We start from the raw sequence: 15,488 nt of genomic DNA, 5'->3' as shown, positions 1-15,488 counted from the left end.
GGGCAAAGAAGTCAGAAACACTACATGAAGAGTGTGCGTGCGTGTGTGTGTGTGTGTGTGTGTGTGTGTGTATGATTGTAAAATGTGCTCCATTTTTTAATAGGGGAGAAAATGTGCATCTTAGAAGCAAGGTAACATGGTGGTTATTGAGAAGCCTGTAATCAGGGTGATGAGAATATGACTCCCTAACACACAACTTCCCAAAAGAAAAAAAAAAGGTTGCAAATGTTGGAAACCCTGAACAAAACTATCAGAGTACCTCAGTATGTAAAATGCAAAGCATAAGTTTATTTGTCCTGCAAAAGTATAAAATCATAGAATGATCAGAAATAAAATAAAATTACCCTCACTGCAACCTTTTAATCATACTTCACTTATATATTTATTGTAATTAACCAAATGGCAAACCCTAATCGAAGTAATTATGCAAAAAGTGCTTTGATCAAAATTAGATAGTGGCAAGATCCCATTTGCTTTAAACTGTATCTGTGGTTCGTGTGCTTTATCATTTATTAAACAAGTATGTATAATGTTACATCTATTTTTTTCCAGACCACAAGGATACAGCATTCATCCTAATACCACTTCATGTCCTGCCAAACTGTCTCCTTACTGTGTAAACATAACCTTGGTGGGTTAATACAATGGGCCTAGGCCTCAGGAGAAGTAGAAATGAAAAAAAAAGGTAGCAATGTTTCTTGTGGGTAAAAAAACACACCAAAAAATAGAGAGAGACTATTATAATTTGGGGAGAGGGGGTCAAAAGATTTAATGACTATTTCCCAAAACTGTAGAAATGATAATCATAATTTTAAATATCTTCCTAAAAATGGAGAGGGGAAAGGTTTGTTCTCAGGAAAGTATTATATGCAGTTTCAGTAACAAAAAGTGATTGTAAATAGAATGTAAGGAAGGACATTTCCATCACTGTTGGTTGTTTACAGTATCTCTTCTCACCTTGGCTGTGTTTAGCTTTGACTTTCTACACTTTTGAAGATTTTAACATTTTATTCATGAGTCTCAATGACAGAAGTCTCAATTAATTAAAAATGCATAGCAAACCCAATCCATTCAAACATTCAAAAAACTTAATCTAGTATTGTGGTTTCATCATAAGATATTTGGTCTTTGTCCCTGGTTCCTGGCACAGAGCTCCTAAAACCCCTGGAATTTCCTGAATGATGAGTGACAGAAGCCTCTCTGTGAGGCTTCTAATGAGATGACTCTTGGCCAAGCCCTATATGGCTTCAGGATGGGGGCTGTTTGCTAGAAAGACCAAGCCTTGATTAGAAGCTTGGAACATTGAGCTCCACCCTGCCACCTGCAGAGAGAGAAGAGAGGCTGGAGATTGAGTTAATTACCAGGATTTAACCAGTCATGCTTGCGTCTTGGTCCTTTTTTGTGTTGCTGTTACAGAATACCACAGACCAGATAATTTATAAAGAAAATAAAATTTATTTATTATAGTCTATAGGCTGGGAAGTCCAAGATTGAGGGGCCCACATCTGGTGAGGACCTTTATGCTGCTTCATCCCACATAGGAAGGCAGAAGGGCAAGACAGCAAGAGAGCAAGAAGGGGCCAAACTTGCTTTTATAACAACCCACTCTCTCAGTAACCAACCTACTCTCTCAAACACCAACCCACTCTCAATAACCAACCCACTCCATTCGTCCCCCAGTTTACTGATGATTAAACACATTAATCCATTCATGAGAGCAGAGCCCTCAAGCCCTAATCACTTCTTATTAGGCCCTATCTCCCAACACTACTGCATTGGGGATTAAATTTCCAGCACATGCTGGGGAACACATTCAAACCACAGCTCCTACAAAAACCTCAAAATAACTGGATGTATTAGTCTGTTCTCACGCTGCTAATAAAGACATACCCTAGACTGGGTAATTTATAAAGGAAACAGGTTTAATTGACTCACAGTTCCACATGGCTGCAGAGGCCTCACAGTCATGGTGGAAGACAAAGGAGGAGCAATGTCACATCTTACAAGGCAGCAGGCAAGAGAGCTTGTGCAGGGCAACTCCCATTTATAAAACCATCAGATCTCATGAGACTTATTCACTACCATGAGAACAGAATGTGGGAACCACCCCCATGATTCAGTTATCTCCATCTGGCCCAGCCCTTGACATGTGAGGATTATTACAATTCAAGGTGAGATTTGGGTGGAGACACAGCCAAATCATATTACTGGATTCAGTGAGCTTCCAGGTTAGTGAAGATATCTATGCACCAGGACTGTGGCATAGCCCAACTCCACTGGGGTCAGAGGCTTCTGCACTTGGGATACTTCCAGACTTCCCCAAGTACCTCTTCCACTGGCTGTTCATTCAGACCCTTTATGATCAAACAATAAACATGGGGAAAGTATCCTCCTGAGTCCAGTAAGCTATTCTAGCAAATCATTGAGCCTGAGATGATTTGTGAAGACACCCAGATCTACAGCCAAGTTGACAGAAGTGTGGCAACCTGGAAGCCCAATATTTGCAACTAGAGTCTGAAGGGAGGGCAGTCTTGTGGGACCGACCCATTAAACCTGTGGAGGCTGACGCTAACTCCAGGTAGTGTTAGAACTGAATTGAATTGCAGGACACTTGGTGTCGAAGAATTAGGTGTCAGGAAGGGAAAAAAAAAACTTCTCAGACATTCTTTACGTTTCATATAAAAACTGTATTTGTCCTAGTAGTGGCTAAGGTTCTGAATAGTCTTGAAGGGCTTTATGAATCACACTGAGATTGCATCATGCTGTATTTATTTCAGCAAAGAATTATTCATACTCCAGGTATAGAGTTTAATGCATTTTATTATATTCTAATTTTGTCTCATTCCTGAACTACTGAAGAAAAATACTGTCTTGGTTTCCCATGACTGCTGTAACAAATTACCACAAACTGGGTGATTTAAACAACAGAAATCTATTCACTCATAGATCTGGAAGCCAGAAGTACAAAATCAAGGTGTCAGCAGATCCACACTCCTTCCAGAGGCCTTAGGGAAGCATCCATTCCATGCCTCTCCTGGCTTCTGGTGCAGCGAGCATTCCTTGGCATTCTTTGGCTTGTGGCCCCATCACTGTCTGCTCCACCTCCATTTTCACATCACCTTCCCTTCTATGTCTGTCTTCTCCTCTTGTGTCTCTCATAAACACCCTTCTCATTGGATTTAGACCCTACTCAGATAATCTAGTATAATTTCCTCATCTCAAAATCCATTATTTATTACGTTTGCAAAGATCCTTTATCCAAGTAAGGTTGCATTCACTCACCGCAGAGATGAGAACATGGACATTGAAGGGGTGGCCTGCCCCTCCACACCTGTGGGTGTTTCTTATTAGGTGGAACGAGGGACTTGAGTAAAGAAACGAGACACAGAGACAAAGTATAGAGAAAGAAAAAGTGGGCCCAGGGGACCCGCGCTCAGCATAGAGAGGACCCACGCCGGCACCGGTCTCTGAGTTCCCTTAGTATTTATTGATAATTATCTTTACCATCTAAGAAAAAAGGAAGTAGCGGGATAATAGGATCATCGTAGGGAGAAGGTCAGCAGTAAGACATATGAATAAAGATCTCTGTGACATAAGTTTAAGGAAAAGTGCTGTGCCTTGATATGCATATGCAAACATCTCCATAAACCTTTTTGGTGCATAAAGAGCAGCATTGTGCTAGCAAGTCCCACCTTTCGCCCTAAGGCGGTTTTCTCCTTTCTCAGTAAACAGAACATACAATCGGGTTTTATACCGAGATGTTCCATTGCCCAGCGACAAGCAGGAGACAGATGCTTTTCTCTATCTCAACTGCCAAGAGGCCTTCTTTCCTCTTATACTAGTCTTCCTCAGCACAGACCCTTCACGGGTGTCAGGCTGGGGGACGATCAGGTCTTTCCCTTCCCTCGAGGCCATATTTCAGACTATCACATGGACAATACCTGGCTTTCCTAGGCAGAGGTCCCTACAACCTTTGGCAGTGTACGTGCCCCTGGGTACTTGAGATTAAGAGAATGGTAATGACTTTTAACCAGCAAGCTGCCTTCAGGCACTTGTTTAACAAAGCACACTCTGCACAGCCCAAAATCCTTTAAACTTTGAGTCACCACAGCACATGTCTCTTGCAAGGACAAGGTTGGGGGTAGGGTCACAGATTAACAGCATCTCAAATACAGAACAAAATGGAGTCTCTTATGTCTACTTCTTTCTATACAGACACAGTAACAGTCTGATCTCTCTTTTCCTCACAGACATATCTTTTTGGGGGCTACCATTCAACCCACTACACTTTATCTTTGTCCTTCCCTGCCTCCAAAAAATATTATCTTTTAAAATACACAGCAAAATTAATATCTGGAGGGAAACTAAATTATATATATATATATATATCATGCACAACACAAACAGAATTTTATTCCTTGTCCACAAACCAGCTACAAGATACTGCATCGAGTACATTTTTTTTTTTTTTTTTTGAGACGGAGTCTCGCTCTACTGCCCAAGCTGGATTGCAGTGGCTCAATCTCGGCTCACTGCAACCTCCGCCTCCCAGGTTCAAGCGATTCTCCTGCCTCAGCCTCCCAAGTAGCTATGACTACAGGCGCGTGCCACCACACCCAGCTAATTTTTCGTATTTTTAGTAGAGACGGGGTTTCACCATGTTAGCCAAGATGGTCTCGATCTCCTGACCTCATGATCCACCCACCTCTGCCTCCCAAAGTGCTGGGATTACAGGCGTGAGCCACCACGCCCAGCCTGCATTGAGTAATTTTAAGTAGATGGATACAATATCTTGGTTCCTACAGACAGATGGTCCTTTGAGAGCTAATCAGCCTGTCATGTACGTTAAAAACTGTGAGTCATACTGTCCAGCATGCCTTCAGTATTATACAGATTCAAACATCTATTGATGTGAGAGTCTCCTCCCACATGCCAAACTCTATTATGAAGAACATACTTCTATCTTTTAAAAGAAAGAAGGGCCGGGCATGGTGGCTTACACCTGTAATCCTAGCACTTTGGGAGGCCGAGGCGGGCAGATCACGAGGTCAGAAGATCGAGACCATCCTGGCCAACACAGTGGAACTCCGTCTCTACTAAAAATACAAAAACTTAGCCAGGCGAGGTGGCGGGTACCTGTAGTTCCAGCTACTCGGGAGGCTGAGGCAGGAGAATGGCATGAACCCGGGAGGCGGAGCTTGCAGTGAGCCGAGATCTCACCACTGCACCCACCTAGCCTGGGCAACAGAGCGAGACTCCATCTCAGGGGAAAAAAAAAAGAAAAGGTCATATACATTTTAGTCTATTAACACCTTTTATGATCACTACACTATATACTCTATAGACTTTATAAAATATACTAGAAATATTCACAAGTACATGAATTGCTAAGTTACGTATTAAGTTATATTCTTCAAACCAAGTGGTGATAATTCACACACACACACTCAAAATTATGTATGTGAAGAATTTGTAAAAAAAAAAAAAAAAAAAAAAAATGAAGATTTAAAAAGCACTCTTCTTTCAGCATAAATGATCAGAAACATAAATGCCTATGGCTCTTATGGGAAATAAAAACATGCAGGAATGTTTTACTCCTTATTTGTTTTAGAAAAGAAACAGTCCCCCTGAGAACTATATAAATATAACTGCAGAAAAATAAACAAAATTCTCTTTAATTTTGACAGCTTGCTATGGCTCTTCTGACCCATAATAGTCATAAAACTATGTCATATTCTTGGTTTGGCCAAAAGAAATGGAACAACTTCTCACTACTTCATCCAAAGCAAGGCTTGTTTTTCAGAGTGCAATACAAAAAATACAGATTCATAAGTGATTTCTTCAAATAATGGAGGAAAGAAATTCAGGTCAATGTGTCCTAGAAACACAAAATTATGTCAATGAAAATGGAAGCTCTTATAGAAAATCTCGTTTTTATAGGTCGCCCTTGTTGAGTAGTGCTAGAGTTTGGTTTATTTGTCCTCTCCAAATCTCATGGGGGTGGGGTCTAATGGGAGGTGTCTGGGCCACAGCGGCAGATCCTTCATGAATGGCTGGTGGGAAAGAGTGAGCTGTAACTGTATTCGTTTCCATGAGAGCTGGTTGGTCGTTAGCAAGAGCCTGGCACCTCCCTCTCTTCTCTCTACTGCTTCCACTCTTGCCATGTGATCTCTGCACACTATGGCTCCCTTTTACGTTCTGCTATGAATGATAGCAGCCTGAAGCCCTCAGCAGAAGCAGATGCTGGTGCCATGCTTCTTGTACAGACTGCAGAACCATGAGTCAAATACACCTCTTTTCTTTATCAATTACCCTGTCTCAGGTATTCCTTTATAGCAACACAAAAATGAACTAAGTAGCTATACTTGAGGCAAGTAAAAACCAAAAAATGGCCAGGTGCAGTGGCCCACACCTGTAATCCCAGCACTCTGGGAGGCCAAGGCGGGTGGATCACCTGAGGTCAGGAATTTGTGACCAGTTTGGCCAACATAGTGAAACCCCATCTCCACTAAAAATACAAAACTAGCCGGGTGTGGTGGTGCGTGCCTGTAATCCCAGCCACTCAGGAGGCCGAGGAAGGAAAATCTCTCGAACCTGGGAGGTGGAGGTTGCATTGAGCCGAGATCACACCACTGCACTCCATCCTGGGTGACATAGCAAGACTCTGCCTCAAAAATAAATAAATAAACCAAAAATAAATGCAGCCATATAAAAAGTACAGGCATAAGTTAGTGCACTGACATTTAGCTGAGATACTAAAATTTAAGTCATGTCTATATGGAGCTGTAAAGGCTCATGGTAAACTGCCTTTGCTGAATTATAAATAATGAGAGAAATTTAATATAACTGATTCTATTTTGCATTGCTTTTAAATAGGTTTTTTTTCTGTTCTGACATGGAAGCCAAGATAACTACAAGAGGAATTTAGTTTATAGTTACACTTCGAAGCAAGGAAAACTGACCCCCACCCCCCACGCCCCCATCCTTGTTCAAAGATCAAAGCTGCATTCATATGGCAAGGTTAAAATTATGGTAGGGGCTTAAGCTTTACTAAAAAATAGGCATAAACAATGACCCCGCTATTGTTTAGCATGCTTTCCTATAAGTTGCCTACTGCCCTAGAGTCATGTAACCAGGGGTTACAAGATTTCCAACTTCCCCAAATACTCCTATAGATAACATCAGTATCGTGAAACCTAAAGACCTGGTCTTTCAGATATTTTTCAGATTTCACATTTTAGTAGATCAAGAGATGCCACCTGGTTCTGAGAACCAGCCTTTTCCTGGGAACTGACTTTACTGCCCAAAGATGTTGTAGATGCCCCTATAACCTCATCCCTAGCCAACCAGTTATTCCAATTCCCCAGTAACCCCCTGCCTATCAAAGTCCCCTTAAGAAACCCTAGCCTCCAAATTCTCAGGGAGACAGGTTTGAGAAATTTCTCACTGTTCTCCTCACTTGGTCAGCCCTGCAATTATTAAACTCTTTCTTTGCCACAAAAACTGCTGCTCTCATTGTTTATTTGTTTGTTTTTTGCTTGCTTGTTTCTTTTTTTTCTCTTGAGAAGGGATCTTGCTCTGTCACCCAAGCTGCTCACTGCAGCCTTGCTTGCAACCCTCCTGGGTTCAAGCATTTGTCCCACTTCAGCCTCCCAAGTAGCTGGGATTACAGGCGTGCGCCACCACACCTGGCTAATTTTTGTATTTATAGTAGAGATGGGGTTTCGCCATGTTGGCCAGGCTGATCTCAAACTCCTGACCTCAGGTGATCTGCCTGCCTCAGCCTCCCAAAGTGCTGGGATTACAGGTGTGAGCCACCACGCCCAGCCCTCATTGGTTTTGTTTGGGGCAGTGGGCAAAAAGAAGCTACTGGCTGTGACAATGGCAGAAACGAATGACTCACTTTGGATGCCTTTATGAACCATTCACATGGTTGTACCATCAATTCTGGGGAGACAGAGCAAGCGAATGATGCACAGAGCTTCTTGGTTCTGTCTCACCAGTGATGACTACCTGAGCAGAGGGGTCTCCACACCCCTCTTTATTCATCATCACTTCAAACATGGTACAGTCAAGTATGCTGACCACCTGTCCCTTACTATCTTACTTGTAGAGTGAGTAGCAGCCTCCTTCCAGTTACCCAAGCTCTAACAGTTTAATTTTTACTTCTCCCTCTTCCTTCATCCCACATCTGCAGGCTCTCTTTAGCTCAACTGTCTTCCCTGTCTCTGTGACCTCAACGCTTCTGCCCCTCCAGGGCCCACAGTCATGATCCAGGCCCTCAGCACTTCTCTGAGCACAGACAGCAGCTGTGAATGATGCCACTTCTGTATGTACACGCCTTCAGTGGCTCACGCCTTCCTCCTACACCAGCTGTGTACTGGTACTTACACAGTACCAGTGTGGGTACTTACAATATACGAGTCACTGGTCTAAACCAGTGATATTGGGTACTTACAATGTATGAGTCACTGTTCTAAACACTTTACACACATTAACTCACTGAATCTACAGTAGGCTCTCTTACTACACCCCCATTTTATGGTCAAGGAACCTAAGGAACAGACAGCCTTAGCAAGTTGCCCAAGGTCATACAAATGATGAATGGCAAATGTAGTATTTGTACTTGGCCTTTTTGCCTGCAGAGCCCACTCTCAACTCTGTGGCCTCAGTGCCTCTCTGTCCTCCTCGTCCCGTATCCTAACCATTCCTTCTTCCCAATACCCTGCAACCAATGTGAACGACTACATCCAATCAGGCTAGACTTCTTATTACCCTGAAATGCGCCAAGCCCATTTCTGTCTCTAGGACTTCCTACAGCACTAAAAATGACCTGCCTTCCATTTTCTGCTATCCAAATCTTACCTATTCTTCAAAGCCAAATAAAGTTCCACTTCCTCCACGCAGGTTTCCCTGACTTCTTGAGGTTTTATTTTCTTCCCTCAATTGCTACATCAGTACAGTGTGCCCACACCAACTCAGGACTTCATTTTGTATCTTTTTTGTTTCTCAAATATGGTCATTCATTCAACAAATATATTTTAAGAAGGAAAAAATCCATTAAAAATGTAGACACTGGTCTAGAGGCTGAAGATACAGCTGTAAACAAAATGTATAGGCTTTCATGAGGCCTCCATTTGGGGGAGGGGAAAGGAGACAAGAAATAAACATAGTATCAGCTCTCCAGCAAAAAAAAGTGTTTCACACAGAGAAAACAAGAGTGAGTTCAGCATGTTTAAATTGAAAGAAGGATGGTACACAGTTGTGGGGAAAGGGGAGTAGTGCAAGATAAAAATGTTTGATGATATCAACAAAATTTTATATTATTTTTATATTATTTCCCCCACAAATCTTGGACTAAAGGTAAACACAGTTGTATCATTTCAATACTACCAAACCATTTACAGATGTTAATTAAGGCTGGACCAATGCAGCTACCTCAAAAGAATGCAATTATCTAGCTAATTGAGGACAAGGACATAACTAATCCAAATAATTGGACCCAAAAGGATTGTATTAACTCCCTGGGGTACACTGACAAAATAGGGTAAATAATTATCAAGCTCCTTCCCCTCTGACTATTGTTACATAAACAGCAGGAAAACTATTATGGAAACATTCTCACAATAAATTGCCTGCAAAGTTAAGATCAGTTGCCAGTTACATATCTCTGGCAGAAAAAACTCAACTAACCAATTTAACCAAATATCATGAGCTGAATATGTCTGAGATAACTCCCACTGCAAATAATATCTACAGCCTTTAGCCTGCATTAAAATAGGCTGCTGTAGATATGGGGAACTATCAAACTTTTAAGGGATTTTCTGGTTTACATAAAAAGGAATTTCTGATTTATATTACAAAGACTTGCTTCATAGTCTGTATGTATGTGACCATATAAAAGGGAATGACTGACCTGCTGTGCATCATTAACTCAGAATGTAAGGTTGGTCATTTCTCTGCCTAGTCAGGAGATATGCTCGGGGGGAAAAACAAGCGAGTAGAGAATCTGACTGCAGAGAAAGAGCAAGAGTGAGCGAGAGTGCAAAAGCTCCCTGCCTTATAACAAATGTGACTTTAAAATGAACTATTAAATCCAGATGTTTCTCTATAATTTGGGGTCTAGACTCCAGACTATGTAGAAAAAAACTGCTGCATTCTTTATGTAGTCGTACGTTGGGAAAAATCAAATTCCTACCTTGAGAGAGTGATCAAATCAAAATGTGAAAGTAGAGAGCTTTTGTGTACTCAAAATGCCTCTCACAATTCCATCTAGGTCGACAGCTCAACTCCTCTAGGAGGACTTCTCTGATTAAACTGTGTCATTCAACATCTCCTGAAAACTTGGAGGTCCAGATTATATTCTATTATCCACTGCTTTGCAGTGATTCTCAATTGCTTAATCTTCCTACCTAGACTACCAATTTCTCAAGAGCAACAAAGTTTGACTTCATTCTACAAACATCCACTGCTGACAGCCCCAGCGTTGCCCTAGAAGTTCCCAGCAGAGGAGGTCCCACGTACCGGTGGACAATGTGTAAGCTTACAGTTATTAATAGAAACATACTCTAGGGGCAAGTCTACCCAGAATTATCAAGGGGCCGATCCATCTCACGTCTCCTTATGGCCACTTGACCCTTTTACTCCATACCAGTTTCTCCACGCATCAGGCATACGGAACCCACTTTACTCAAGTACATTACTGCATATCAATCTGTCATGTTAACCAAGTCCCCCAGACAAAAGCCAAGAGAGGCAGCTGTCCTGATATCTCAGGGAAAGGGGAAACAATTATCTGGTTTACCTGAATAACTAAAGAAGTAAAACAGGGCTTAGAATGGAGATTTCAGATTTAGGGGTATTTATAATAATATATTAATGCATGAAAAAAGATGTGCCATGTTCTCATAGAAAAATATTCAAGGAAAACCACTTTGCCTTCAAAATGGTGATAATAATAATATTATTATATAGTAATAATTACAGTTTACAGAGTGCTTTCACATTATTTTTGAGTTTCACATAACACTTATGAAACAAGATACACCCAATTATTCCCCTTATATAAACAAACCAAAGTTAAAAAAAAGTAACATGAAACACCCATAATAATGCAATCAGCCCAGCACCAAACCTAAGCTTAAGCTCACTGTCCAGACTCTTAAGTTCAGCACCCTTTCCACAATCTCTTTGGACATTTTTTTTTCTGAAAAGTTGAAGTATGGCTACTGAATTCTAAGACTCCTAGGACATACTGGAAGTTGTGCACTGTAAATAGCTAGAAGAGAAGGACAACATCTCTTTCACATGTTTCGTATTGCTCAGGTTCAGTCCTCCAAGTGTGCAGCTTGGTCAACAGTGTAATTGACACGGATGCCCAAGCTCAGGACTGGAAGAGATTTTTAGTACCTTTGCATGGTGGTTTATTTTTCTTTACATCTCTCATCCTGATATATTTCCTCTCTGAACCTAAACTCCTACCACCAACTGACAACATTTCAAAATAACAATGACCAAATCCCAAAGTCGGCTAGGTGGACTCACAGGCAGGGAAATGTTTGGGAATGGCTTCTCCAAGACAACAGCAGATCCATCAAAGAGGTGATGCAATAACTCCCTGCTCATCATGTTGTCTCCTGCATGATCTGAGTCTGCATTCACTATCCTTCTCTCCTCTGAACAAAAAGTAATTTTTGGCCAAGAGCACGCTGGAGGAGAGAATAGCATGCTCTCACATGCACTGTCCCTCACAAACAAAAGTGAGACTGCTCCTCAAACTACTCTTTCAGTAGTTTTCTTTTTTTTTTTCAATATGACTTCCCTTTAGGTGATAAGGGATGTGCTCCCAGGGGGAAACAAAAGTCAATCAAATATTCACAAAGAGAATCGTCTTTCCCCAAGAAATCGTATTTTCCCCCCCAAATTTGATTTTCACATTAACATTTTAGAGCTAGCTCATCATACCTTACTATCTTTCTATTATTATTATTATTATTATTATTATTTTAGATGGAGCAGAGTTTCACTCTTGTTGCCCAGGCTGGAGTGCAATGGTGTGATCTGGGATCACTGCAACCTCCACCTCCCAGGTTCAAGCAATTCTCGTGCCTCAGCCTCCCAAGTAGCTGGGATTACAGGCAGGTGCCACCACACCCGGCTAATTTTGTATTTTTAGTAGAGACTGGGTTTCACCATGTTGGTCAGGCTGGTCTCCAATTCCTGACCTCAGGTGATCCACCCACGCCGGCCTCCCAAAGTGCTGGGATTACAGGCATGAGTCACTGCGCCTGGTCCATCATTCTGATTTTCATTTGGCAATGGTAGCCCCTCTCCATCCCTAAAACTGACAAGCAGTTCATTAATAAATCAAAATGTACATGCATGAAACTAGCCTCGTTTTAAGGGAAATCTGTTACAAATCCTTCCTACAATTTTTTTTAATGTGGATAATTTTTCTTAACCTTTTTTAAAGTAGGCTGTACATGCAGTGGATGGCATAGGGCCACAGTACCTAGTGGACTGAGACACAATTTGAGTGCAGGGTGTAGCCTTGACACTGTTTCATACACGCAGAGCTTTCTGGCCACAGGCAGGTTTGAAGCCAGTCTGCCCTCATTAGCATAAGGCGCTAAGCTAACCTTCCCCACTGTTACATGTATCTAAAAAATTCGCTCTCCTGTGGCTCTCTGCATTATCACCAGGACAGGATTTAATTCAAGATGGTAACGGTTAACTCTAAGTCATAAACTTTTCAACAAATCGCTACCTGGGTTCATTCATATCTCTAGGACTAGAATTGCACATATGGTTAGCCCTTTCTCTTGAAGCGGAATATTCCCGGTGTGTGGCAACAACGGCAGCCAAGGAGGAAACACAAACTTGGCCAAGTACTGAGCAGATTGCCACATCCGATTTCATTATGTGAAAGTCAAAATAAACTGTAAAATAAATAAATAAGTCTTGAGTCTAAAACTACATTTTTTACCGGCGTCTGGGTTAAGGGATGCGACAGGCCCAAGGTTACAAAGCCATTGCCAGGGCCTCCACAGCCGCCTAGGAAATACTGCAGCCTCCGACTGCTGTTTGCATTTGCTGGTTAGGCTAGGATGTGGCATCAGATTTATTTCAATTGGAGGAGATAGGAGCTCTTTATCCAAAAGGACACTGAAATAGGTCAGCAGCTATTACTCAAAACAGATCCAGGCTACCTTAAATCCGAAGACAAAAGCAGGGTGAAATAGAAGGGTGAGTTTTGGAAAAAGTCACTTGACACAAAGCCTCGCTGGCCTGGGGAAGCTAGAAGACCTTGCCTGCCAATCAACAAAATGAAGTGGTATAAAAAGAAGTTTCGATTTGTGTGTGTGTTTGTCTGTGAGTTTTTAATGAAAAGTATCTTTAATCTGTTAATAATAAAGCTCTGTCTCACATATGTAAAACATCCTTACTGCTGTAGCTTCTCAGAGGAATCCTAAGAGCAGCCCAGCCGGTCTTAGGCATCGCGGCAGACACGGATGCGTTTTTGCAGCTCTGTTTCCAGTTCTCCCTAACCCCACTCCCACTCCCCGCTTTCTGCCCCACCACCACTGCCCGAAAAGTCCTGTCTTGCTCTGCTGCACTTTTCCAGGTGCAGCGCCTGGGTTCCGAGGAGCTGGGGAGAGGCCTGGAGGAGCAAGTGTGGGAAGTGGGGGAGCGGCCGGGGGCCACGTCCGGGAATCCTCTCCCCCAGGAGGGCGCCGAGCCCCACCGGCTGCAGAGGAGCCCCGGCGGCTGCAAAGGAGCCCCCGACAGTCCTCCCAGCGCTCCCTCGGCAGAGATGCCCCGCAGGCTCGTCTGCTCCAGGCGCGACCGCCCCCGCGTGGGGGACTTGCCACGCTTTCGGTCTTTCCAGAAACGGGCGGTCTGCTCCTGTCCCGAAAATGGGGACGGGAACAGGGGGGCTGCGCGCCCCCCACCCAAGATCCCTGCACCCTTCCTTCCCGCCGCCTCTCCAGCCCGCCCCCGCTGGCCCCCGCTCCCGCCGTGCTCACCTCTGCCCGCGCCCGCGCTTGTGGCGGTGGAGTTCCCGCAGCCCATCGCGCAGCCGGCCGGGGAAGCCGCGCTCCTGGGCAGCCGCGCTCCGGGGCTTGCGGCCGCGGGTCTTGGGGGCGGAGACCCAGACGAAAGGCGGCGCGCCCCGAGCGGGAGGCTGACGGGGCAGGGAACCGAGTGGAGGCCGCCCCCTCCCACAGCCGAGGGAGGCGGTCCGTGGCGCGGCGGGCTGCGGGCTGCAGGGCGGAAACCACCCGGCACCCCTCGCCCCCGCCCCGCCCCGCCCCGCCAGGGGACCCGCCGGACCCACCCGTCGCCCCGGCAACCGCGCACTGGCCAATCCCCAGCCTCCTGCTCGTTTCGCGGTCGGACATTGGTCGTCGTTACGAGGGGCGGGAGTTTAAAGTGGGTTCTGGGGCGAAGGCGCGGCAAGGGGCGTGGCCGGTGCGGCGGGGCGGGAGTGCCCACCTGCCCACCCTCAGCATCCTCCTTGCCTTGTTTTTGCTTTTCTTTCCTCACTTCCCCTCCCTGCCCCAGGATGTGGGGAGGAGAGGAAGTAGCAGGGGGCATCTGTTTTCCTCACAGTGGACGCCCAATAAATGCTATTGACTGAATGATGTTCAGGTCTGAAGCCAAAACCGAAATCCCCAGCTGCTTTAACAGAAGGCCAACGCAGCTCTGTTCCCCATACGCACCGCCTGGCAAAAGACGTAAGTTCTTTCCCACATTGGTCATATTGACCTATTCCTCTTTAAAACAAATGTCTGCAACGATTTCGATAACTTGGATTCAGGACCTCCTCTCTGATAAATGAGAGAACTGTGGATGGGCACGGTGCTGTACGTTTCAACCTAGTAGTTGGGCCAGCGTTATTGGAGTCAGACTGTCTGAATTATAGTCTTCGTTCTGCCCCGTGATAGCTGTGTGATCCCAGGAAAGTAACTTAACCCACTGGGTACATCCGTTGTTTCACCTATAAAATGACAATAACTCAGGTACATACAAAGTACCTAACAAAGTTCCCTATCTTCAGTAAATATCAAATATTATCATTATTATTATTATTAACTCTAATAGAAATGAATACAAATTCCTTAAAGGGAAAGATTATCTGATTTTTCATAGCGTCCTCCAGGCTCGTAATACAGACTCACTAAATGTTTTGTGAGGTGACTTCAAGCCAGGAATTAAAGCTCCATTTTAAATTCACTTAATATTTGTAAGGAGCCTAGCCTGTGCCAAGTCCTTTGTTAAGTTCCAGGGTTACAAACATGTGGGAGACAGTCTAACCAGGCAGATAGATTATAACAAATTAATTACAATATAGCAGGAATGTTAACAGAGGAATACAGCTGCCATAGAGTCCCAGAGGATGCTGAGATGCTGGTTAAAAGACTTGCCTAAGGCCAGGCACGGTGGCTTACACCTGTAAACCCAGCACTTTGGGAGGCCGAGGCAGG

The 15,488-nt window shown here is 43.8% G+C and overlaps 1 protein-coding gene across 2 annotated transcripts in view; it reads right to left on the bottom strand.

The window, feature by feature from the left end:
- Positions 1-14,334, bottom strand: part of C11H12orf75 (chromosome 11 C12orf75 homolog) — a 41,715-nt gene extending 27,381 nt beyond the window's left edge. The window contains exon 1 of one of the 2 annotated variants that reach the window (XM_025403402.1): positions 14,028-14,334. In XM_025403402.1, the coding sequence (XP_025259187.1) occupies positions 14,028-14,073 (46 nt within the window). In that variant the 5' untranslated portion in view covers positions 14,074-14,334. The remainder of the gene's footprint in view (positions 1-14,027) is intronic. The other variant, XM_025403401.1, reaches the window with a different exon arrangement.
- Positions 14,335-15,488: the final 1,154 nt, after the last annotated feature.

Source organism: Theropithecus gelada, chromosome 11, assembly GCF_003255815.1.
Source record: "Theropithecus gelada isolate Dixy chromosome 11, Tgel_1.0, whole genome shotgun sequence".
NCBI lineage: Eukaryota > Metazoa > Chordata > Mammalia > Primates > Cercopithecidae > Theropithecus > Theropithecus gelada.
The sequence above is the reverse complement of the archived record's forward strand: the minus strand, read 5'-3'. Positions and strand labels throughout refer to the sequence as shown.